The sequence below is a fragment of the Sander lucioperca genome, chromosome 20 (genome assembly GCF_008315115.2).
Source record: "Sander lucioperca isolate FBNREF2018 chromosome 20, SLUC_FBN_1.2, whole genome shotgun sequence".
Lineage (NCBI taxonomy): Eukaryota > Metazoa > Chordata > Actinopteri > Perciformes > Percidae > Sander > Sander lucioperca.
The window spans coordinates 16,383,743-16,407,762 of NC_050192.1; the positions used below are offsets into that span (position 1 = coordinate 16,383,743).

The 24,020-nt window shown below is 41.2% G+C and overlaps 1 protein-coding gene across 4 annotated transcripts in view; it reads right to left on the reverse strand.

Annotated features, from left to right (window-relative positions):
- The window catches only part of LOC116053130 (scavenger receptor cysteine-rich type 1 protein M130-like), a 47,005-nt gene that overhangs the window by 2,615 nt on the left and 20,370 nt on the right, over positions 1-24,020 (reverse strand). For 2 of the 4 annotated variants that reach the window (XM_035995835.1, XM_035995832.1), the window contains exons 3-7: positions 10,111-10,401; positions 9,329-9,637; positions 3,267-3,551; positions 2,399-2,713; positions 2,008-2,322 (exon numbers count right to left, since the gene is read on the reverse strand). In XM_035995835.1, the coding sequence (XP_035851728.1) occupies positions 2,008-2,322; positions 2,399-2,713; positions 3,267-3,551; positions 9,329-9,637; positions 10,111-10,401 (1,515 nt within the window). Of the gene's footprint in view, positions 1-2,007; positions 2,323-2,398; positions 2,714-3,266; positions 3,552-9,328; positions 9,638-10,110; positions 10,402-12,484; positions 12,622-24,020 lie in introns of those variants that run through there. The other 2 variants (XM_035995833.1, XM_035995834.1) reach the window with 2 other exon arrangements.

The window sequence follows — 24,020 nt, forward strand, 5'->3', positions numbered from 1 at the left end:
TATTCCGTCCCTATCACGTTACCAACAGTGAAATTAACTCCCGTACTGCGGGACTCCCGTGGGAATACCGTAACCCGCGGGAGTCCCGAAAAATTGTCACAACAAAAATCTAGGAGGAACAGTCTTTTTCAGTCAACACCTGTTGGTACAGCAAATACTGACTACAGTGGAGTTGTTCGACTAGCTAATGTTACTGGATTAAAACACATTTCGGTCAGTATTTTGTATTATTGACATATCACAGAAATGTGTTAATATTTGTGTGTACTATAATGCCATTGTTTTGTTTGACTCATATCTCCTTGTGTGACTAACGTTAGTTTGACTCATCCTTCACAAGCAATCTAGCTCACACACTGCAGCCGACATGTCATCTGAACAGGCCTCGCAGCACTGTAACTAGCTAAGTTAGGTATCGCAATGCGAGACTGAACAGCAGTACGCCTGTCACACTATAGCCACATGTAAGTAGTTTTTAATACTTTGATTACATTACCGTATTTTATTAACCTGAATTCTGTTGCTATATTAGCTGGCGAAGGAACTATCCGTTGCTAACGCTAATTTATCTCAAAAAGCAGAAACGTTAGCTAACTACTGCCAAGATATGATTTCACTAGAGACTAGTGTTGTCATGTGTTTACACGGGCTTAAAATGAAACCATATCTTGGCAGTAATGTTAGTTAGCTACTGCTTTTTGACATAAATTAGCCAACGTTAGCGTTAGCAACAGATAGCTACTTTGCAAGCCAATAAAATATAGCCTTGGCAAACAGAATTAAGGTTAATAAAACACGATAACTATGTAACCAGTATTACAAACTTCTTACAAGCTGTATTGTGACATTTTAGGTGTGTTCGGGTGAATATGTTGGATTCATAGACTTTATCCATGCTGGGCTAATGTTAGATTGCTTGTGAAGGATGACGTTAGTCACACACAGAGATATGTAATTCAAACAACGGTATTGTGATTAACACAACTATTAAGGCATGTCTGTAATATACCGGTCGGTCAATAATATAAAATACTGTAGATCAGTGCTTTCCAACCTTTCTGGTCTGAGGTTCCCCCACAGTCCTGTCATATAAACACAAATACCCCACCCTATCAATTCCCAATGTGTTCACACTATTTATCATATTAAAGTGAATATTCTTACATTTTCATGCAATTGAACTGTAAACATTTAGGTTGGTTTGGTCAGAAATTCTACTAGCTAGGCCTTTTACCTGAAGTGTGGTTAATGTTTCAAAAGTCATCCATTACTTTTAGTTAATCATTTAAACTGTTAGCTAAGTCAGTAGGCCACTTTTTCGCTATATGTTTAAACATATGTGTTGAGCTGTTTTAGCTGATATATTGTTTTAAATCAATCATAATTCAATTATTATTTTTGATTAGTTAAGCTGCTCCACAAGCTTTCCAAGTACCCACTGGCTACAGCAGACATACCCATTGCTGGGGAATCACTGCAGGTGTTGTGTCTTTGACACAACACCTGCAGTGTTTCCCTGTAGATATGTGTTTCCTGCTACTTGCGATCTAATTGGAGACGAACAGCCAATCAGAATTGACCTTTTGATTCTGCGATTGGTTGGTTTTGTGGCACACTTGTAACGCTGTGAAAATAGGAAGGAATAGGAAAATGCAGGAAATAGGTTTTTGTTTACTCAAACTAAATTATTTTTTGCGAGTGTTAATTTCTGTTCAAAATGCAATGTAATGTGCTTGCAAAATATAGTTCTCTGTGCTCAAAACATACAATTACTCGCTCAGGAATGTGACACATATATAACGCCATAATACAGCAGCAGTCAATGTGGTGTATACAGCAATGAATGTGTGGAATACATACAAATTACAGTGCATTACTTTTCGCATAGCTATATGTACGAATGGTTCATGAGAACAGCCTGATCTGGGTCCAGGTTGCGATGGCAACAGGCCAAGCAAAGCAATGTAACCACCTTTATCATAGTGTGATTGTCATTATTGGTGTTACCTGAGCAGGTAATTTCCAGGATAAAAGAGCTGTACGTATTGTCAGTTGTCACACATTCCTTCAGTGCAGATATAGACCGAACACAGGACGAGTTGATGAACCACACAGGATAGACTGAAGATCCAGAAAATCCTAAATCGTAATAAATACTTTTTGGAACAGCAGAACCACAGTCCAGTTTTCGACACACTGCATCTGCAGACATCCGGTCCCATTTATCCAAGGCAGCCACTCGTCTCCACTCTCCGTAGTTTTTCATCTCCAGTTTACCAGCGCAGCGGCTGGCCTCTCCCACAAACCTGATATAATCTGGACCTGAGCAGAGACATGAGAATAATTAGTAGAGGAAGTCAGCCAGTGCAGCAAATCAAAGCTACAGCTCCTCTTCTACCTGAGCAGGTGAGTCCAACAGCTTTGCCAGAAGAGCAGGTGTTTCTAGCTGAGCTGTCACAGTCCAGCAGAGCAGACTCTTGGCCTCCACACTGGAACTCTTTGGTCCACACTGGAGCCTCCCTGTCTTCATAGAGCACCCCCTGGAGGACTGAAGGAGCCCCACAGCCAAACTCCCTGCAGGCCACTTCTGCATCCTGCAGGTCAAAGTCATCTTCACACACTGAGGACCACGGCTGGGTAGACTGGGTAGACTTCACTTCCAGTCTGCCTGAACACAGACTAGTCCCGTTCACCAGCCTGACAGTCTGAGAGTCTGGAAAGTGTCAGAAACAGAACAAAGGTGAATGATTGTAAAGATGTATTAACAAAGAATATGTTTACGGCATTTCCTCTCTAACTGGGACGTTTTGGGACCGATTGGTGGGATTGCTATGGACGAAGTACGCACGGCGATACATTGGTAAAAGCAAATTAGGTTTAACCATGTATCCAGCTAATTTTAATAGCTGACGTTACTGTATTTTGTGAACAGTTAACTTCATTTAATATTTTGTGTACCGTTCTTTTGCGGGGTGCAAATGTTCCACCAAAACACGTTCCTCACAGAAACTATTTAGCAGAGCCACCGTCGCTGCGTCCGGAGCTTAGCGCCGCCCAAGACGATTGGGATTGGTTTAAAGAAATGCAAACAACCCAGAGAGTTGTTTTCTCCTATTCCAGAATGTTTTTGTGGTGTCACCAGACCTTACTCCAGAGCGCAGTCTGGCAATGCAAGACTATCCAGTAACAAACGTACTTCTCTATCCTTTAAACAACAGATTTGTGACAGGTAGAGACACTGGAAAGATTATCATAAATGGTGTTACCTGAGCAGGTTATCTCTATGGTGGTAGTGGAATATGTAAATTCTGTAAAACATTTCAAGAGTGAAGATGTATTACAGTCAGATGTGATTCCCCAAGATTCTCTTTTTATCTGCGTTTGCCTTCTGGTTGAAAAAGCAAAGCCACAGCCCAGCTCTCCACACACCATGCCTGCTAATCTCAGGTTCTGGCTCCTGTCATCCACTGGTTTCCATTCGTCCCGGTGTTTCATCTCCAGTGTGCCATCACACCGGCTGGCTCCTCCAAACAGCCTGACAAAACCAGGTTCTGGGTACAAACAAAACAGCCATCTTGGTAACACTTCATACTTAAAGAAACCGTTTACCTTCATGTGTTAGCATTCAGGTTTTAACGTTAAATTTTTGTTTTCACTTGTCCAGTCGGTCAAGTGAAAAAAAATGCCCGAAGTGAAAGAAATTCTTGCCCCTATACAATTTGTTGTTTTTTTCGGAAAAGAACGTTTAAAAAAAGTTCGAAAAAAACCATCAAAACTGAAAACAAACATTGAAAAAAGATGTCTAACTTTGACAAAAAAAACTTGGAAATAAAAGCCTCAAGCACTAACTCAATTCTTGATTGGCCAGCGGAACATTCAAATTGAATCATTCACCAAGCGTTCTCCATCGTGGGGCAAGAGAACGATAACGTAATTTATGATACGATGATGCCTGAACGGGCGAGTGGATTTATATTTACTTGCCTGACGTGGCGTTTTACTTTCCCCTGGCCATCGGTCAACCCTTATAGTTAAACCCTGGCATTAATTAAACATCATAAGTGGTTGGTTTTTAAATTGGCTGTCATGAGACTATTATAATTGTGTCATCAATGTTTTCTTTGACCTTAAGTAGAGTGAAACAATTTGGGCTTGTCATAAAGATGTCACAAAGTTTGATTACACTGTCAAATGCTTTTGTACGTTAACGATGTCATGAATATCTTCTTTGACCTCATGAAGTGAAACCACTTGAACTTTTCATTAACATGTCATAACATGGGTGGCGGTGAAGGTCAGGGGCCTCGACGGACAAGACCTGGGTGGCAAAGGCTGGCTCTGGGGACGTGGAATGTCACCTCTCTGTGGGGTAAGGAGCCGGAACTTGTGCGGGAGGTGGAGCGCTACCAGTTGGATCTGGTTGGGCTTACCTCTACGCACAGTCTCGGCTCTGGAACCATACTCCTGGATAGGGGTGTGAGGCGCTGGGCGGGTGTGGGGATACTCACAAGCCCCCAGCTGAGCGCTGCTACTTTGGAGTTTACCCCGGTGGACGAGAGGGTCGCCTCCCTACGCCTGCGGGTTGTGGGGGGCAAAACTCTGACCGTTGTTCGGAGTATTCGGCCTTCTTGGCGACCTTGAATGGAGTCCTGTGTGGGGCTCAAGTGGGGGACTCCGTAGTTCTGCTGGGGGACTTCAACGCGCACATGGGCAATGATGGAGATACATGGAGAGGCGTGATTGGGAGGAATGGCCTCCTTGATCTAAACCAGAGTGGTTGTCTGTTGTTGGACTTATGTGCTAGTCATGGATTGTCTATGACAAACACCATGTTCGAACATAGGGATGCTCATAAGTGTACTTGGTACCAGAGCACCCTAGGCCGAAGGTCAATGATCGATTTTATAATCGTTTCATCTGATCTGAGGCCGTATGTTTTGGACACTCGGGTGAAGAGAGGGGCAGAGCTGTCAACCGATCACCATCTGGTGGTGAGTTGGGTCAGGGGGTGGGGGAAGACTCTGGACAGACCTGGTAAGCCCAAAACGGTAGTGCGGGTAAATTGGGAACGTCTGGAGGAGGCCCCTGTCCGACAGACTTTCAACTCACACCTCCGGTGAAGCTTTTCGTGCATCCCTGTGGAGGCTGGGGGCATTGAACCCGAGTGGACAATGTTCAAAGTTTCCATTGCTGAAGCTGCAGCGGGGAGCTGTGGTCTTAGGGGCTTGGGTGCCTCAAGGGGCGGTAACCCACGAACACCATAGTGGACACCGGTGGTCAGGGAAGCCGTCCGACTGAAGGAGTCTTTCTGGGATATGTTATCCCAGAGGACTCCGGAGGCAGTTGCAAGGTACCGAAGGGCCCGAAGGGCTGCAGCCTCTGCCGTGAAAGAGGCAAAGCAGATGGTGTGGGAGAAGTTCAGAGAAGACATGGAGAAGGTCTTTCGGTCGGCACCAAGGTGATTCTGGAAAACCGTTCGCCACCTCAGGAGGGGGAAGCAGGGAACCATCCAAGCTGTGTACCGTAAGGATGGGACGCTGTTGACCTCAACTGAGGAGGTAATAGGGTGGTGGAAGGAGCACTTTGAGAAACTCCTAAATCCAACTAATACTCTATGTTAGAGGCAGAGCTGGAGGATGATGGGGGATTGTCGTCAATTTCCCTGGTGGAAGTTGCTGAGGTAGTTAAACAACTCCACAGTGGCAAGGCCCCAGGGATTGATGAGATCTGTCCAGAAATGCTGAAAGCTCTGCGTATGGAGGGGCTGTCTTGGTTGACATGCCTCTTCAACATTGCGTGAATTGCGGTGTTGTATCAAAGTCTGTTAGTGGTTACTTTAGCAAAAAGTAACGTTAGCCTAAAACTATCTATCCAAAACTCTGTACACAATTGATACAATTATAATCATAGAATGTAAAAACCCCATGTTAAAGATGTTGAATTGCCATAAACACAATCATCTAAGATGCACCAGAAACGAGGCTTGGTTAATAACTCAAACTTGCCGAGAACCAAGACACCGCTTGATTACATTAGACTCGAGCAGCTGGTTGCACTGTTACATTCGGTCTCGTTCAGTAGCCTGCTGCGCGGTCTAGGCCATTTCCTGATTGATTCTACCACCACTCCAGTGGAGGCGCTAATGAGCTAGATTACTACACACACAGTAGCAGTCTAGCAGAAGAATACCAGCTACACACAACGGCACGAATGCATGGATGTATTAAGAGAACAGGAGTGAGTCGGTTCATTGACGTATGGCACTCAATTCTCCCGGTTCAGTGACACGAGTCGGGTTAATTAAACAGCTCTTCTGTCAGTTCGTCAACACTAGTATGTCAACTCCCGCCCGCACCCGCAAAACTCTGAGAATTTATGCCCGCACAATAATAGAGATGCAATGATTTTGTGTCTTCTCCCGTTCCACATGAGAAAACATGTCATTTTATAGGCTAATAGGGAGAAGATGCAGGGAAAGAAGGCAGGTGCTTGCTGCTGTGAGAGGGGGAGGAAGGAGCAGAGGATGAGGAAGCGGGCGGACGGTGGACGGAGCCTCGGAGCTCCCCTGTCCTGGGAGGCTCAGACACGCTGCTGGTGTCTGCTCATAGATATACAGTATATACTCAGTCAGTATATATGTATATCTACAGTGTCTGCTGGCGTGGGGGTGTTCCAGGCTACATCCCGATCCCGCAGTGTTTTTTTTAGCCTCCCGCTCCTGCCCGCATCAAAGTTCAAACTGCCCGCTCCCGCAAGATTTGCGTTGGGTCCCGCTGGACCCAATCCCAATGCAGCCCTCTACTGCATATGTACACAAGGTACAATAAGGTATTTTAGAAAACCCTCATTTTTAATTTAACCAAGTATCATCATAGATACATGTCTGGCTTTTGTAGCAAAGCAAACCACTTGAAAATCTTTTGGAAATTCAGCGAGAAATTATGACTTTAATTGTGGTAAACCTCCTGCCTGGATAGACACACATGCATAAGGAGGCGTGGCATGTCCATCCCAAAATGGCGGCAGCGTCATCGTATTGCTCCAATGAACAGCAGCGGCCAATGCGGTATCTCCGTGTTATACATCTATGATTATAATGCTCTCATCACAGCCAATATAAAAACCAACAACTTAAGGCAGTTTAATGTAATGTTAAAGGCACTCTAAGCAATGTTGGGTGACGGCACTTCTTGTTGACGTTCAAAGTATTTTCAAACAAAATGAGACTAGCTCACCCCTCCCTCCTCCTCATCCCATCCCCTCTCCCTCCCTTCCGCGTACTAACACCCCAACCCCCACCCCCAAATCCTTCTTGTCGGTTATTGGCTGTTTGTTATGTTTGGTGGTGCAGGTTGGCGCAGTGTGCTTTTTGCTGGCGTTTGTGGAGCCTGGGCTGTCTACAGAGACCGTGTTTTTTTACAGTGTGTTCAGGGGACAGGCAGCTCGCGGATAGTGAGATGTTTGCTGTATGTGACAAAAAATGTATCCCTTAGAGCACCTTAATACATGAAAACTAAATAGTTACTTAAACTTTGATAATTAGGCCTGCCATGACATATTTATGACAGGTTATGTTGTCTTGCTTAATGTCAAGTTGTCATAACAGAGACATAGCTTCTAACAAAACTGAATGGACTTAATCCAAACAGAAAGCAATGTGACAGCTCCACTCAGTGGCAGCGCTGTAGACGGGGTACACCTGGACAGGTTGCCAGTCAATCTCAGGGCTGTCACATAGAGACAACATTCACACCTCACACATTGGTTGATTGATTTATAAATGTTTTCTTCTACCTGAGCAGGTGAGTCCAACAGCTTTGCCAGAAGAGCAGGTGTTATTATCTGAGCTGTCACAGTCCAGTAGAGCAGACTCATGACCTCTACACTGGAACTCTTTGGTCCACACTGGAGCCTCCATGTCTCCATAGAGCGCCCCCTGGAGGACTGAAGGAGCCCCACAGCCAAGCTCCCAGCAGACCACCTCTGCATCCTGCAGGTCAAAGTCATCTTCACACACTGAGGACCACCGCTGGGCAGACTTCATCTCCAGTCTGCCTGAACACAGACCAGTCCCATTCACCAGCCTGACAGAGTCTGGAGAATAGAGAGAGACAGACAGAGAAAGACAGAAAAACATGCAGACAGAGAATGAAAGTGTATAAAAGTATGGCATTGCAAAATAACACTACCACCTTACAATACAATAGCGCTGCCAGTTGCGTGTTTTTGTTATTCTTGCTAGGCAACCACGAAATCACTGGCTTTTGCGCAATTTTTTTCAACTCAAGGCGTTCAGGGCACTCCTGAAAAAATGCAAGGCGCATAGAGCAGAAAAATATGATGCGCTCAGCAACGCAAAAGCAGCGAGCAAAACACTTCACTTTTCTTGAAAAAGCCGCCCAAGGCTGATAAAACACGCTCTGTCTGATCAGGGCCTTATGTCGCCCAACCAAAACATAAAATGTCCAAAGTATCAGGCCGCTCATGAACCATACAGCTGTAGGTAGCACATACAAAGCTGCTGTATCAAAGTGCTGTGGACTGCTTAGTGAAAAGGTTGGGGTGGATGGGTGGGTCATAAAACACAGCACTTTCATATTCGTAATGAACAGCCAAACCTGATTCAGCTGACTTAATTCTGAGTCGGGTGCATACAACCGTAGTTCTCCATTGCTGGCTGAATAAGATAACTTACTCAATGCTGCCTTTTCATTTCCCATAAACCTATGCATTGCTGCATGCACCTGCAACCATGTGGCACTGTCAGATGGAATGTAAAACTAAGCTCTTATTCTTGATGACATCTCCTGGATTTACTGTAGCTTGGATGGTACCTCATTTTGACGTGCTTTGAACAAAAGCATATGTGAAATGTAAATGCAAGTGAAAAGACTGAGATTACAGTTATAGCTGAAGTATTGCCTGGTGTGGTGTTACCTGAACAGATGATCTCCAGGTTGGAAAGGGAAAGGGAATACTGTGTTAATATACACTCCCTAACTGCAGACTTGGATTGAAGACAAGTTGAGCTAATCCACCATATTAATGTGTAGTAATCCCTCTTTTTCCACCCTGTTGAAACAGCGGAACCGCAGTCAAGATGTCTACACACTACATCTGCTGCCTTTAGATTCCAGGCAGAATCTTTAGCATCCACTTGATGCCACCATCCCTCTTTCTTTATCTCCAGTTCACCGGCACAGCGACTGGATCCTCTTGCCAACTGGAAATTATCGGGCTCTGAGCAGATAAGAGTAATTGGTAAAAATAGATCATGCCACAGTTATCAAAATAGAAACTCAATTCAAAGCAACAGATCTTCTTCTACCTGAGCAGGTGAGTCCAACAGCTTTGCCAGAAGAGCAGGTGTTTCTATCTGAGCTGTCACAGTCCAGCAGAGCAGACTCATGGCCTCTACACTGGAACTCTTTGGTCCACACTGGAGCCTCCGTGTCTCCATAGAGCGCTCCCTGGAGGAGTGAAGGAGTCCCACAATCAAGCTCCCTGCAGACCACCTCTGCATCCTGCAGGTCAAAGTGATCTTCACACACTGAGGACCACGACTGGTTAGGCTGGTTAGACTTCACCTCCAGTCTGCCTGAACACAGACTAGTCCCATTCACCAGCCTGACAGAGTCTGGAGAAGAGAGAGAGACAGACAGAGAAAGAGACAGAAAAACATGCAGACAGAGAATTGAAAGTGTATAAAAGTATATGGCATGGCAAAATAACACTGACACATTACAATACGTTAAAGACAAACGGCAATAAGACTGTAGGCACTCTGAGTTTTTTTCAATTTATTTTTTATATTTAAGCTGCTTGTCAATGGCACTGGTGCCCTGCTCCCGTATTGCTGACGGCTCTGTAAACCCCTTACTAAATGTGGCAAATTATTACATAATGCGAGTGTTATTACATAATGAAGTATAAATGCATTACATTTTGAAATTGTATTACATAATGCATTGTTACAGGCCAGTTCAGTGACAGTCCCCTTCTGGTGGCTGAGGAATATCTTGGAAGGTTTGAAGCCATGAGCCTCCAGCAACAAACGTACTTTTGAGCTTGCTTTGGAATTTGTGTTTTTGTGTTACTGATTGTTGTTACCTGAGCAGATGATCTCCAGACTGGTAGCCTCAATCATAGACCTTTTTGTTAAACATTTCTTCAGTCTAGTTCCAGACTCAAGACAGGAAGGTTTAATTCTGCTAAAAGGGTATGAACGAATTTTTGATGAAGCTCGAACCACAGAGCCACAGTCCAGATGTCTGCAAACTACGTCTGCTAACTTCAGGTCCCATTTATCGTCATCCACTTCTTTCCACACTCCCTGGCGCTTCACCTGCAGCGCACCAGAACAGTGGCTGGATCCTCCCAACAACCGGATATCATCAATATCTGAACACAGGTGAGAGAGTAATTAGTACAGAGAAATATTTCGCACATCTATTCCATGAGACAGGTGTGTAAGAGAGGGATGAGTAGGTCAAAGGTTTAAAAGAAACTCCAGCATACTGTCTAACTTGCAAAGATAACTTTAATTAAAGCTGCAAGCAGCGATGGATGGGCCCTCGCTCCTCTGCGCACGTCGGGTTTACCGGCCGTCACCGCTCCTTGCGACCGTGCATTTGTGCGTCACTCAGACACTGCAAATCGTCATCAACGAAAAGGGAACTCCCTGCTGAGTTCAATGATACCTCATACAAGACTCTACATCATACAGTTCATTAGCCATGACAGGGGGCGTGGCCAAAGCATAGGGGTCGGGGCAAACCTTTACCAAATAAAAAGGAAGTCTCTGCTGAGTTCATTGATACGTCACACAAGACTCTACCTTAAACGGGTCACCAGTTATGAAAGGGGGCGTGGCTTAAGCATAGGGGGGCGAGCCAAACCATGACCAATGAATAAGAAAGTCTCTGCTGAGTTCAATGATACCTTACACAAGACTCTACGTCATAGTTAATTAGCTGTGAAAGGGGGCGTGGCTAAAGCATTGGGGGCGGGCCAAACCATGACCAATGAAAACGAAACTCTCGGCTGAGTTCAGTGATACCTCACACAAGACTCTGCCTTAGATGGGTCAGCACTTATGAAAGGGGGCGTGGCTTAAGCTTAGGGGGCGGGCCAAACCATCACCAATGAAGAAGGAACTCTCTGCTTGGTTCAGTGATACCTCACAAAAGACTCTACCTTAAACGGTTCAAATGTTATGAAAGGGGGCGTGGCCTGAGTAAGTGGGCGTGGTTAAAATATACGGGGTGGCTCATTATCACATGTAGACCACACATTATAAGTTTCATGTAAATCGGATGATGTTTGCCATATAAGGCTTATTTCCTGTTGCCAGCAGGGGGCGCTATGACCAAAACTCAATATTGGCCTGTATTTGTCCTCAGGCCTGGACTCTTGTTGACTGTAGGAAATTTCAAGCAGATATGACAATGTACACTGTAGTTACAGCCACTTTCTCATTCATCGCTAAATTCTCAAAATGGCCGCCACGCCCACACCATCTGACGAAAAGTTTTTCTTTTAATAACTTTTCATCTTTAAGGTGTTTAGATGGTACAGACCAAATTTGAAGTCCGCCGGATGAAATCTCTTGTTAAAGTATAGCACCTTCACTTTTTGGCCTACTTCCTGTTGCCACTAGGGGGCGCTATGACTTTGAGTCAATTTTCTCCAGTAAATGTCCTCAGAGGTAGAGTCTTATGAATCATGAAAAGTTTCGAGCCAGTTGGACAATGTACACTCAAGTTACACCCACTTCCTGTTTTGGTGGCGAAACGCACAAAATGGCCGCCCCGCCACGGCCACGCCCTATGACGAAATTTTTTTCTTTTAACAACTTTTCATCTTTAATGTCTTAAGATGGCACAGACCGAATTTGAAGTTGATCGGATGAAATCTCTAGGAGGAGTTCGTTAAAGTATGACATGTGGAAATGGTCAAAATCGCACTAATTTCAAACTTTCAATTCAAAATGGCGGACTTCCTGTTGGGTTTAGGGTATGGCTCCAATGACGTTTTCTGTGCGTCTCAACATGATACATATGTGTACCAAGTGTCGTGAGTCTACGTTAAACGTACTGCAGGGGCTCAATTTTTTTAATTTTGTAGGGGGTGCTAGCGAGCCGTTTTTGCGCGCCTGTTCCCGAAACCCTTACAATACGTAAATGTTCACCAGACTTGATGCGACCGCAAAATTTGGTGAGTTTTTGAATATGTTAAGCCCCTCAAAAAGGCAATTCATTTGCCGGGAAAATAATAATTCCTTCAGTTCCAATAGGCCCTTCGCCGCTGTCGGCACTCGGGCCCTAATAACAGGTAACATTTCTGTACTAAACCTAGATCTAAAACTTTTTTAAATATATCTTTGCAAGTCAGACAGTGTGCAAGAGTTTCTTTGCAACAAGAGAGTAATTAGAAAATAATCTCCTGTATAATTCTTTATTTATACCTAGTTTCTCTGTTTTACCTTTTTTCTTTGTCTGGAAACCTGGGAGGAATCCTAAAAAAAAAAACATAAAATAAATGAAAAATGTGTCCTGCTCTGGACAGGTCAGGCAGAAAGGTTACAGTAGAAACATCATTTACAGTTTCTACAGTTATTATTCAAACTGACGGTTTAAAACCTGCTCTCGCAATATTTTCTACAGCCACGAGAGTTTTACGGCTAACAAACGTAATTGTTGGTTGCTACAAGCTGTTTGCACAATCTGTATCACAATATAATCATTTTCTGGGTGAGTGGGGGCTTTGTATTCACATCCTTAAAGTAGCAATGCTGCAAAAAATACTCTATTTTGTATTTGAAATCTTTTTCTTGGATCTAAATATGAAGCTGTTAGCTAAAGCGTTTCCTATAACAACTTTATAAGATAATATGTCAGATGTGTTTATATAATATTCTCATACCCCAAGTAGACAAAAATTAAATGAATGCAAGTTTAACTTTTTTTTACTATTTTATTTAATTTTTTTAAGAATCCCTTTCAGGGCATGGAATTAACACCCGACCACCCGCCAAATGCGAGTGAATTTTGCAATTGGCGGGTAACACTGTCAATCTACCTGCCACATTGGCGGGTAGCCAATGAGAATTGAGTGATTCAGACATTTACCAACAAAACGTACAGCGAAAGACCGTTCAAAACATTTCAGACCGTCCTGCCAACATGTATACATTTTAACATCAACGTACGCTGTAACGTTTTTTTCACTCTAAAGTCAGCAGCTGCTGTTTCAATCTGTCGGCTCTCTGCAGCGGGCGGGGCTGCTCCGTTTCCCCCCGTGACTGACGCGCACACACAATCACACACAAACACACACACACACAGACACACACACACACACACAATCACACACACACTCGTTATTGTAAGTGCAATGATAAGTTAAAGTCCAATAAGTACTTTATTAAACCGTATGAATGTGTGTCCCAGGCCAGGATAGGAAATTAACTAACAATGTAAAGATCAACAAGCTACTGACAATGACAGATATGTTCATATTTGATTCATTCAATAAGTTATTATTTTGTGTCTTAAATCCACCAGCCTTTTTCATATTATACCAACATTTGCAGCATCCTGAGCCTTTTTGGTAAGGTTCCTAGGAAATCTCAGCCCAGAGTAATTAATTAATAGTAATAAGTATTATTCTCCCCAAAACAAGTTTCATTTTTATTTATTTTTTTATTTTTAAGAACTATACAAAAAAAAATCATGTGTTATGGTGCGCATTCACCAGTGTTTTGTTGTTGTTGTGGTGCGCGTAGGCTACTCCTGATTTTGTCAGTCATCTCATCTCTTATATGCAGTGGCGTAACGAGCCAACACCGGGCCCCTATGCAGGATTATCAAGGCGGGCCCCCATACTACAGCATGTGATGACGGCGCAATGTCCACGAGTAGGCTACCATCAATAGGACAGGATAGGATCATAGAGACACAGCAATTCCTGTTTTTCACCTTTATGATGCAAAAAAAAAACTGTCTGGTAAAAGTCCCTGTGGCAGGTGGATTTAAAAATCCACCTGCCACAGTGGCTGGTGGTCAAAAAAGTTAACTTCATGTCCTGATCCCTTTCATTTGGAAAACGGCTTTTTGCTCAATAGCTTCCAAGTTATGGGACCCAAACACCCCAGACCAATGCAGATATGTTCTGCTATGTGGTACTATTCAAACACACCTCACTATTAATTAATATTTTGCATCTACTATTCAATTTTTTGTTTTTTAAAGAAAACATTAATTTCCCATTGAAAACAACTTTTTGCTCAATAGCTTCCAAGTTATGGGACCCAAACACCCCAGACCAATGCAGACCTGTTCTGCTATGTGGTACTAATAAGACACACCTCACTATAAATTTATATTTTGCAACTACTATTTTATTTACATTTTTTAAAGAATCCCATTCATTTCCCATGGAAAATGGCTTTTTGCTCAATAGCTTCCATGTTATGGGACCCAAACACCCCAGACCAATGCAGATCTGTTCTGCTATGTGGTACTAATAAGACACACCTCACTATAAATTACTATTTTGCACCTCCTATTTTATTTTATAAATATATAAACTTGGTATTGAACAATCTGACAAATAACTTTTGTGTAGCTTGTTCTGAAGATCATCTTGAGTGTCAGGTTTTGTTTTTTATTACAGGAAGGTCTGAAGCAAAAATATAATTTGCAAAACTCCATTGGGTAAGTTAACATAATCAAATGGTCAATGAAAAACAGAGCAACAAAATGTTGATGAAACAATGCTTTGTTGTCCTTAGAAATTCTGCTGATGCCCCTGGTGGAATGTATAAAGCAACAATCTGTTTTCTGGAATCTAGAAGAAGGGTGTTATTTAAAAATTGTAAATGAAATACAGGGTTCCTACGCAGTCTTGAAAAGTATGGAAAAGTATGGAATTTGATTTTAGCGTTTTCCAGGTCTGGAAAAGTATGGAATAAGGCAAATATGGTTTGGAAAAATATTGTGAAGGTTTTGAAAAAGTTTGTGATAACTCAACGTTTCCCAGACCTCCATATTCTAATTTGTTCCGTCATAGTTTCATCACACACCAAAAATTTTTTGACACTGCTTACCGACATACAATAAGGCTACTTTCTTCGCATTGTGTTCTACTACTGATTTGATGTAGTTAGTTGATTTTGGTATTGCTCTTAATGATGACCAGCTCGATAAATTTCTAACTAGAATGCTTTAGATTGGGCCTACCTTATGTGTCCTTAACAGTTGGATGTTTACTATCTATAAAAATTGTGCGCCGATGTCCACTAGGTTAAAAATAAAGTATGGAAAAGGTATGCAATTTTGAAATGAGAAATGTGTAGGAACCCTGGAAATAGTAGGTGCAAAATAAATACCATTAATAAAATAATAAAAAATTACCCATACACCAGAAAGGTTCTGCATTGGTGTGTGGTGTTTGAGGCCTATAACATGGAAGTCATTGAGCAAAAAGCTGTTTTCAATGGGAAATTAATGTTTTCTTTAAAAAAACAAAAAATTGAATAGTAGATGCAAAATATTAATTTATAGTGAGGTGTGTCTGAATAGTACCACATAGCAGAACAGATCTGCATTGATCTGGAGTGTTTGGGTCCCATAACTTGGAAGCTATTGAGCAAAAAGCCATTTTCCATAGGAAATGAATGTGATTCGTAAAAAAATGTAAATAAAATAGTACGTGCAAAATATTAATTCATAGTGAGGTGTGTCTTATTAGTACCACATTGCAGAACAGTTCTACGTTAGTCTGACGTGTTTGGGTCCCATAACTTGGAAGCTATTGAGCAACAAGCCATTTTCCATGGGAAATGAATGGGATTCTTTTAAAAATTTAAATAAAATGGAGGTGCAAAATATTAATTCATAGTGAGGTGTGTCTTATTAGTACCACATTGCAGAACAGCTCTGCAGTGGTCTGGGATGTTTGGGTCCCATAACATGGAAGCTATTGAGCAAAAAGCCATTTCTCCTATGGATGGGATTGTTTTAAAAATTTAAATAAAATTGGAGGTGCAAAATATTAATTCATATTGAGGTGTATCTGATTTGTACTACATAGCAGAACAGTTCTACGTTGGGAAGCTATTGAGCAAAAAGCCATTTTAAATAGGAAATTAATGGGACTCTTTCAAAAATTGAATAAAATAGTTGGTAAAAAATATATTTTATTGAGGTGTGTCTGATTAGTTGTACATAGAACAGCTATGCATTGGCCTGGGGTGTTTTGAACATCTGATATTATATATATAAGCTATTGGAAATAAATGAAGTTCAGAACGTAATTTATTGACGATCCCTAGGTAAAAACCAAGCAGTTAGAAGCAAATTGTTTTGTTTGAAATGTTGTATTGTTTTCTGCCAAGACTGAGTGAAAGCACAACCTGAAATGAATATCCGAATATCTGTCGAATATCCAACATCAAACTAACTTCAACACGGTGTTTTACACAGTGGATTTAGAGAGAAGTTTCGAATAAACTAGTAGCAAAAGAGACACTTGTGCCTGCGAGGGAATTATATATAGGCCTATATTATTTTGAATATTTTATCAGGGTCAACATTTTGTCTTTCTAGCTGTAACCACCAGGGGGCAATACCAAACAAGTATTTGTGTGTGTCTGTGTTTTTGGCTTAGGTTTCTAGGTTAAAGGTGAGTCATCACCACATCATAGTCAGAAAGCAGCATCAGTGAAGAAAGGGTAACGCCTGCACACTTTCTCCTAGCAACAGAAGTTTATTGACAACATTTAAATCCTAGTTAGATCTTTATTACTTGAAACATGTTTGAAAAATTGGAAACTATTACTACACCCATATAAATATATACATTATGCTCCCACACAGACTGCTCTATGCTTCTAGGAAAGCCTTTCCTAGAAGTTACATGGGTTCCATAATAACGCCTCCCTCCATGATTTTGCAGCCTTTTTTTGGGGATTGCTTGGCTCAACAGCAACAGCTTTTGTCAAATAGTTAACCATTTTTGTTGCATTGAAATTGCGGGAGACAGTGAATATTTAAAAAAAAAAATTGAGATTTTTTTGTGTGCATAATTCTTTAATCTGTTGTTGTTGCAGCCCAAAATGCCAGTTTTTTTGCAACAGCTTTTGTAAAATAGTTGCACATTTTTGTTGCGTTGAAATGGCGGGAGACAGTGAATAGTTACAAAAAAAACTTTTTTGCTTAATTCTTTAAAAATAAAAGCAAACTTGTTTCAGGGAGAATAAAACTACTCTGGACTGATTGTTCCAAGTAACCTTACCAAAATGGCTCAGGATGCTGCAAATGCTGGTAGTCCCTCTATATAATATGAAAATAGCTGGTGGATTTAAGACACAACATAATAACTTACTATCCAATGAATCAGATTTAAATGTATCTGTTAGTGTCTGGATGATGTTCACATTGTTAGGTCTAAGGGCCTTTTCTCGATTTTACATATTATTCGTATTTGCATATAACCTAATCCCCATGTGTGTCATAGCAACATTTTTAGAACAAACTCAGCTTTCTGTATAGTGAGGCCCAAATCTCTCCTAGAGCAATGTGTAAAGAGATCATTTGGCCCTAAAGCTGGAAGGTCTAAGGTTCGCTTATTGAAATTCTTCAGATCTCTTGTAAAAAAACGTGGCCAAACTGGCACCAATTCTACACAGAGACAGATGACGAGTGTCACAAGTTCTCTTCCCTGATTCCTAATTCGCTGTGTGAGCACGATGATCTCACAATTTAAAAAAAGCTCCACACAACTCTCTCTGTATTTCTCAGTATAACTATGTTCAGAAGATTGTGACGTCCGGTGACTTTCCCGCGCAGAAACTCGAGTGAAGATAATTACCTCATCTGAAGAGTCCATCATGTTTTTATAATCCTCCGTGTCCTCCTTGAGCTACTAGCAACTGCACGGTAGAGCTTAGATCGTGCCCAAAAAATCAAGCCCGACCCTACCCGAGCCCGTGCACGTTGTGTCTGAGCCCGGCCCGGCCCGACACATTAACTGTAATTATAAGTCCGAGCCCGATTTAAACCAAACAATTTTTAAATACGTGGGCCGTTATAACTGACGTTCTCAACTACAATTCCGAGTTGTTTGAACTACAGAAATCTGTTTAGAATTATCTTAATGAATACCGGTAATGCAACAAGGACGAAGCATGTAAACTGCACTGTTTGTTTATTCAGACTGGAATGGATCGCAAATGGATCCGAATGAAGAAACGTAAAAAGAAATTCGACCCTAGCTCCCCTTGTGGGTAACAGATCAAGGCAGCAACATAATCAAAGCCCTGGAACCATATAGGAGACTTTCTTGTCTCGATCACCTAATTAATACTGTCTTTCGCCAAGGTCTGCATGCTGACGCACTGGCCGACAACGGTGCTGCAGATGGGAGAGACACAGCACAGTTTACCTCACACTCAAGTCAGTGCAGGACATGTAGCCTACCCAGAGCTACGGGAGAAGCTGGAGAGGCATAGCTTGCTCCCCACTGAGTAAGGCTAATAAAGTAATGATTAAAAAAACACAAATGCTTGATCAAGGGCCTGGCCCGGCCCGAGGATAGCGGCAGAAAATATCGGTCCGGCCTGAGGGTCCGGTTCGGGCTCGGGCAGAGAATCAAAACTCTAATACGCGGTCACAGAAGGCTTGTATCATGTGGACGCAGCAGCAGTTTTGTTGTCATTACTTAGAATTCCTCATGGAGGTGACAGAAATAGACACATTGAATAAACATTGTCCTCAGAGGGTTAATTTCCCATCCTGGCCTACGACACACAATCACATTCACTCATGGTTTGATAAAGTAGACTACTACTTATTGGCCTTTAACTTTTTATTGCACTTACGATAACAAGCGGAGCTGTCCTCAACTCAAACATCCAGAAACAACTGACAGTTAACTAATCAAAGTATATAGAAATAGCACATAAAAAACAACAATCCAGACTTGTGTGCAGCTGTACTGTAGTTAAACAGGTTGAAGACCTACCTGAGCTCCAGATCAACATGAATAGCACCAGTACACGACCCATGTCCAGTTGGTGTCTCGCCTGCCACTCTGTCCTCTTCACGTACTGTCTCTTGATCTTATATGTGTCTTTCAGCTCTCCTCGAATGTGCAGTTTCCTCTCTCAGTTCCTCATCAGGTTTCGTGTAGTTTCTCTGTTTGCCAACATGTTTCAACTTCTTTCAGGGAGAATAAAACTACTCTGGACTGATTGTTCCAAGTAACCTTACCAAAATGGCTCAGGATGCTGCAAATGCTGGTAGTCCCTCTATATAATATGAAAATAGCTGGTGGATTTAAGACACAAACTAATAACTTACTATCCAATGAATCAGATTTAAATGTATCTGTTAGTGTCTGGATGATGTTCACATTGTTAGGTCTAAGGGCATTTTCTCAATTTGACATATTATTCGTATTTGCATATAACCTGATCCCCATGTGTGTCATATCAACGTTTTCAGAACAAACTCAGCTTTCTGTATAGTGAGGCCCAAATCTCTCCTAGAGCAATGTGTAAAGAGATAATTTGGCCCTAAAGCTGGAAGGTCTATTGTTCGCTTATTGAAATTCTTCAAATCTCTTGTAAAAAGAACGTGGCCAAACTGGCACCAATTCTACACAGAGACAGATGACGAGTGTCACAAGTTCTCTTCCCTGATTCTTAATTCGCTGTGTGAGAACAATGATCTCACAATTTAAAAAAAGGACACAGAAGTGAAGATTCTTCCTATTCCGGTAATATTTAAACCACATTCTGCCCAGTATTATCACTGAAATATTAAAGCTTTAGTGCGTAACTTTTATGATATTAATGAACGTCCGTTACATTCAAGCTGTTGCGAAATCAGTTGCTACAAAGCTAATTAAGACTATCAGCTCCACACAACTCTCTCTGTATTTCTCAGTATGACTATGTTCAGAAGATTGTGGCATCCGGCGACTTTCCCGCAGAGACACTCGAGTGAAGATAATGACCTCTTCTGAAGAATCCATCATATTTTTTGAATCTTCCGTGTCCTCCTTGGCTACTAGCAGCTGTGTGGAAGAGGGGGGGTGGGGTGGTGTGGGGGAGGGCTGTGCGCGGTCACAGAAGGCTTGTATCATGAGGACGCGCGGACAGTTTTGTTGTAATTACTTAGAATTCCTCATGGGGGCGACAGTAGTTAGTTTTAGTCTTTTTTTGTAATATGGGTTATTTGTCAGGGTCAAGATTCAAAAGGTCAGAAAAAGTATTGTGTAATAATAACTCAACAAAAACATCATACGATTTTAGAAATATGTATTCACAATGTATTCAACAATAACACCAGTACATACAATGTACATATGAAGATGAGCACAGATATGTAAACAGTCTACACAAGACGCAGCAGTAAGTGCAAAATATGTGAGTGACGTGTGCCAGGAAAAAACCTAAATAGCCAACAGACTAAAAAAGACATACATGAACAGGTCTTTTGAACTTTGGCGAACTTTTTGAACTCACACAATTGTGTAGACATCCCAGTATCAATACATACATTAACCCACGCTTCCTCCCGCTTGGTGTGTTGTCTGCATATTTACTAACCAGCAGGTATCAGGTTGCCGGTGAAAGCACGCCTGTAGTGTTCTCTGTCCTAAAGTTGCTGCCTGGCCCTGTACCCATATATCCATGCCCTGTACTGGGATTAGCTTCTGTTTCGGGGAAAGGGGGATTTGCGTTCTCCTTTACCTTGTTAAGGTAAGCTAGGTTAGCCTCCTTCTGTGCGCTTCTCAAATATACTTTCAAATTCGTGGGATTTTTCACTTTAATAAATTGTCCACATATTTTACAACCTTCCACTGCAAGGCACTTGCTTTTATCTGACACAGTCAAAATAAAATCGGTGCCGCTTTCTTCCACCTTTCAGTACCGCTATGATGCTAGGCGACGAGGCGAGGGGCATGGACTATGTTGTGTTCAATTTGACATGGAATGTCGGAATTTCTGGGTTCCCAGTCGGAAACTATATATGTCTACGGCATAGACTGTATAAAACAGGTCTATGGTCGGAAATGTCAACGCTGAAAGATATAACGTTATTTGCTCTATTAAAGACATTGACAAAGACGAAAACTAAGGACATTTACTCGATAATTTTATTTTATTTTAGTTAGTTTTGCAAACAGACATTACAGTTTTAGTTCGTTATCATTTTTTTTGTAATGCCTTGTTTTTTATTTTTATTTCAGTTTACGACGATGTTTTTTCCCACCTAGGTATCGTTATGTCGTTCATTTTCGTTAACGATTATAACCTTGGTCTGGACACTGCGGTCAAAAACCACTCTTTGAACGTCAATGAAGGGATTGGTGAGCATTTTAAAGCAATTTTTCCCGACTCTGACATCGCTAAGTCATTCACGTGTGGCAACAATAAAGTGGGGTACATCATCAGATTCGGATTAGCACCATTCTTCAAAAACGCCATCAACAAGACTGGGCCATTCGTGCTGATGTTTGATGAGAGCCTCAATCAGTCATCTAAGAAAAAGCAGCTCAACATTCATGTTCGATATTGGGAGGATGGATGTGTCCAATCGAGATACTTTGGATCTCAGTTCTTGGGACATCAGTGAATGCTTGTTTCTTTGAACTGCTTTAATTTATTATTTTATTTCATCTATTAATTTTATTCTAAAGGTGGAATAAATGCAAGATGTTTCCAAAGTCAGTGAGTCTCAATGTATTCTGTTGACTTTCCCTATCTGCATTGTTCTATTGGCCAAGAGAGTGTTGTTTTAAAAATCTCAAACTCTGTTTAATGGTTAGAAACGTGTTACCGTTTAAACTCAATGGCGTGTTGGTTTTAAAAAATATCGACGGTATTAAAAATGGTATTAAAAGGTATTGAATTTACCTCCAGGATTTCTGTATATACCCTGTTAATGTAAATTGTGGAAGTGTTTAAACACGCTCCCACTGACGGCAATCAGTTTTTAGCAGATGATATTCAAATTATAACTTAAAACATTTGAAAGTGTTATTTGTATTGTTTGTCTGTTTGTAAATTATTTTTGCAGTATTACATCACCTTATATTTAGTATCTTTCCATTGCTTGCCAGTTTCTCATGCAATGCATTTTAAAATCCTACTCATTACTTACAAGGCTTTGCAGGTCCAGAGTACATGAGTCAACTGTTAGACGTTCTAAAAGACAAAAGGAAATGTTTGGAACAAGAGGACTTGCAGTGACTTTTGTATCAAAGTTTATTAAACAAAAAAACAGCATCAGTGATAAAACCGAACAAAAAAGTGAAAATAATTGTGTTTATATATTCTTCTGTTCAACTACTCACTAGTAATCAAATATTATTAATATTATACATTTGGTGTTCTGTATATCGTCGCTGCCAGGCAGAAACCTTGTATCTTATATTTTTATAAAGCGATCTGTCCCCTTTACATCTGTCTGTCTGTGGGTTTTTACAAATATTTAAACAGTGACGAGGCAGTTTCATCTGATTTTTTATCCAAAGGTAAATAGCTCAATAAAATGTCTTCAAATTAGCATTTTTTTAATTTCCTGAAAAGCAGCAGTTTTGGACATACAAGGTTTTTGCCCGACAGCGATGATATTTAATTAGTAATTTTGTCATATGCACATCAATTACAGAAAAGCAATCATTGAAATGAAATTCTTAGATCTCAGGCTCCCTCCAACAACGCTCACTAAATGTGTTTAAAAAGAAAACAGAATCCAAAACTTAAAATAGTGCAAAGTTAAAATATGAAGCTGAGTATAATGTGTAAAATATCAAAAATAATATATATATATATATATATATATATATTAATGGTTGACAGGTATTACAAAGCAAGCATATAACTTTTGTCTTTGAAGAAAAAAAACATTAAAATACAGCATCTGTCTCTGATCAGGTTCAGGAATCAGATTCAGCAGAACCACGTACAGAGGGGCTCGAAAGTTTGGGCACCCCAGGTAAAAATTTGTATTAATAAAGAAGCCAAGAAAAGATGGAAAAATTTCCAAAAGGCATCAAATGACAGATTAGACATTCTTATAATATGTCAAAAAAGTCAGATTTTATTTCCATCATTTACACTTTCAAAATAACAGAAAACAAAAAAATTTTGTCTGCAAAAGTTTGGCCACCCTGCAGAGTTAATACCTTGTACTGCCCCCTTTGGCAAGTATCACAGCTTGTAAATGCTTTTTGTAGCCAGCCAAGAGTCTTTCAATTCTTGTTTGAGGTATCTTCGCCCATTCTTCCTTACAAAAGTCTTCCAGTTCTTTGAGATTTCTGGGCTGTCTGTCACGCACTGCTCTTTTAAGGTCTATCCATAGATTTTCAATTATGTTGAGGTCAGGAGATTGTGAAGGCCATGGCAAAACCTTCAGTTTACGCCTCTTGATGTAATCCACCGTGGATCTTGAGGTGTGTTTAGGATCATTATCCATTTGTAGAAGCCATCCTCTCTTTAACTTCAGCATTTTCACAGATGGCATCAAGTTAGCGTCCAAAATTTGCTGAAATTTTATTGAATCCATTTTTCCTTCTACTCGTGAAATGTTCCCTGTGCCACTGGCTGCAATACAACCCCAAAGCATGATTGATCCACCCCCATGCTTAACAGTTGGACAGAGGTACTTTTCATTAAATTCTGTGCCCTTTCTTCTCCAAACGTACCTTTGCTCATTCCGGCCAAAAAGTTCTATTTCAACCTCATCGGTCCACACCAGTTGTTTCCACAATGCATCAGGCTTGTCTATATGTTCATTTGCAAACTTCAAACGCTGATTTTTGTGGTGAGGACATAGAAGAGATTTTCTTCTGATGACTCTTCCATGAAGACCATATTTGTACAAGTATCTTTTTATAGTGGAATGGTGTACCACAACTCCAGTGTCTGCCAGATCTTTCTGGATGGATCGTGCAGTCAAACGTGGGTTTTGACTTGCTTTTCTCACAATCCTGCGAGCTGTTCT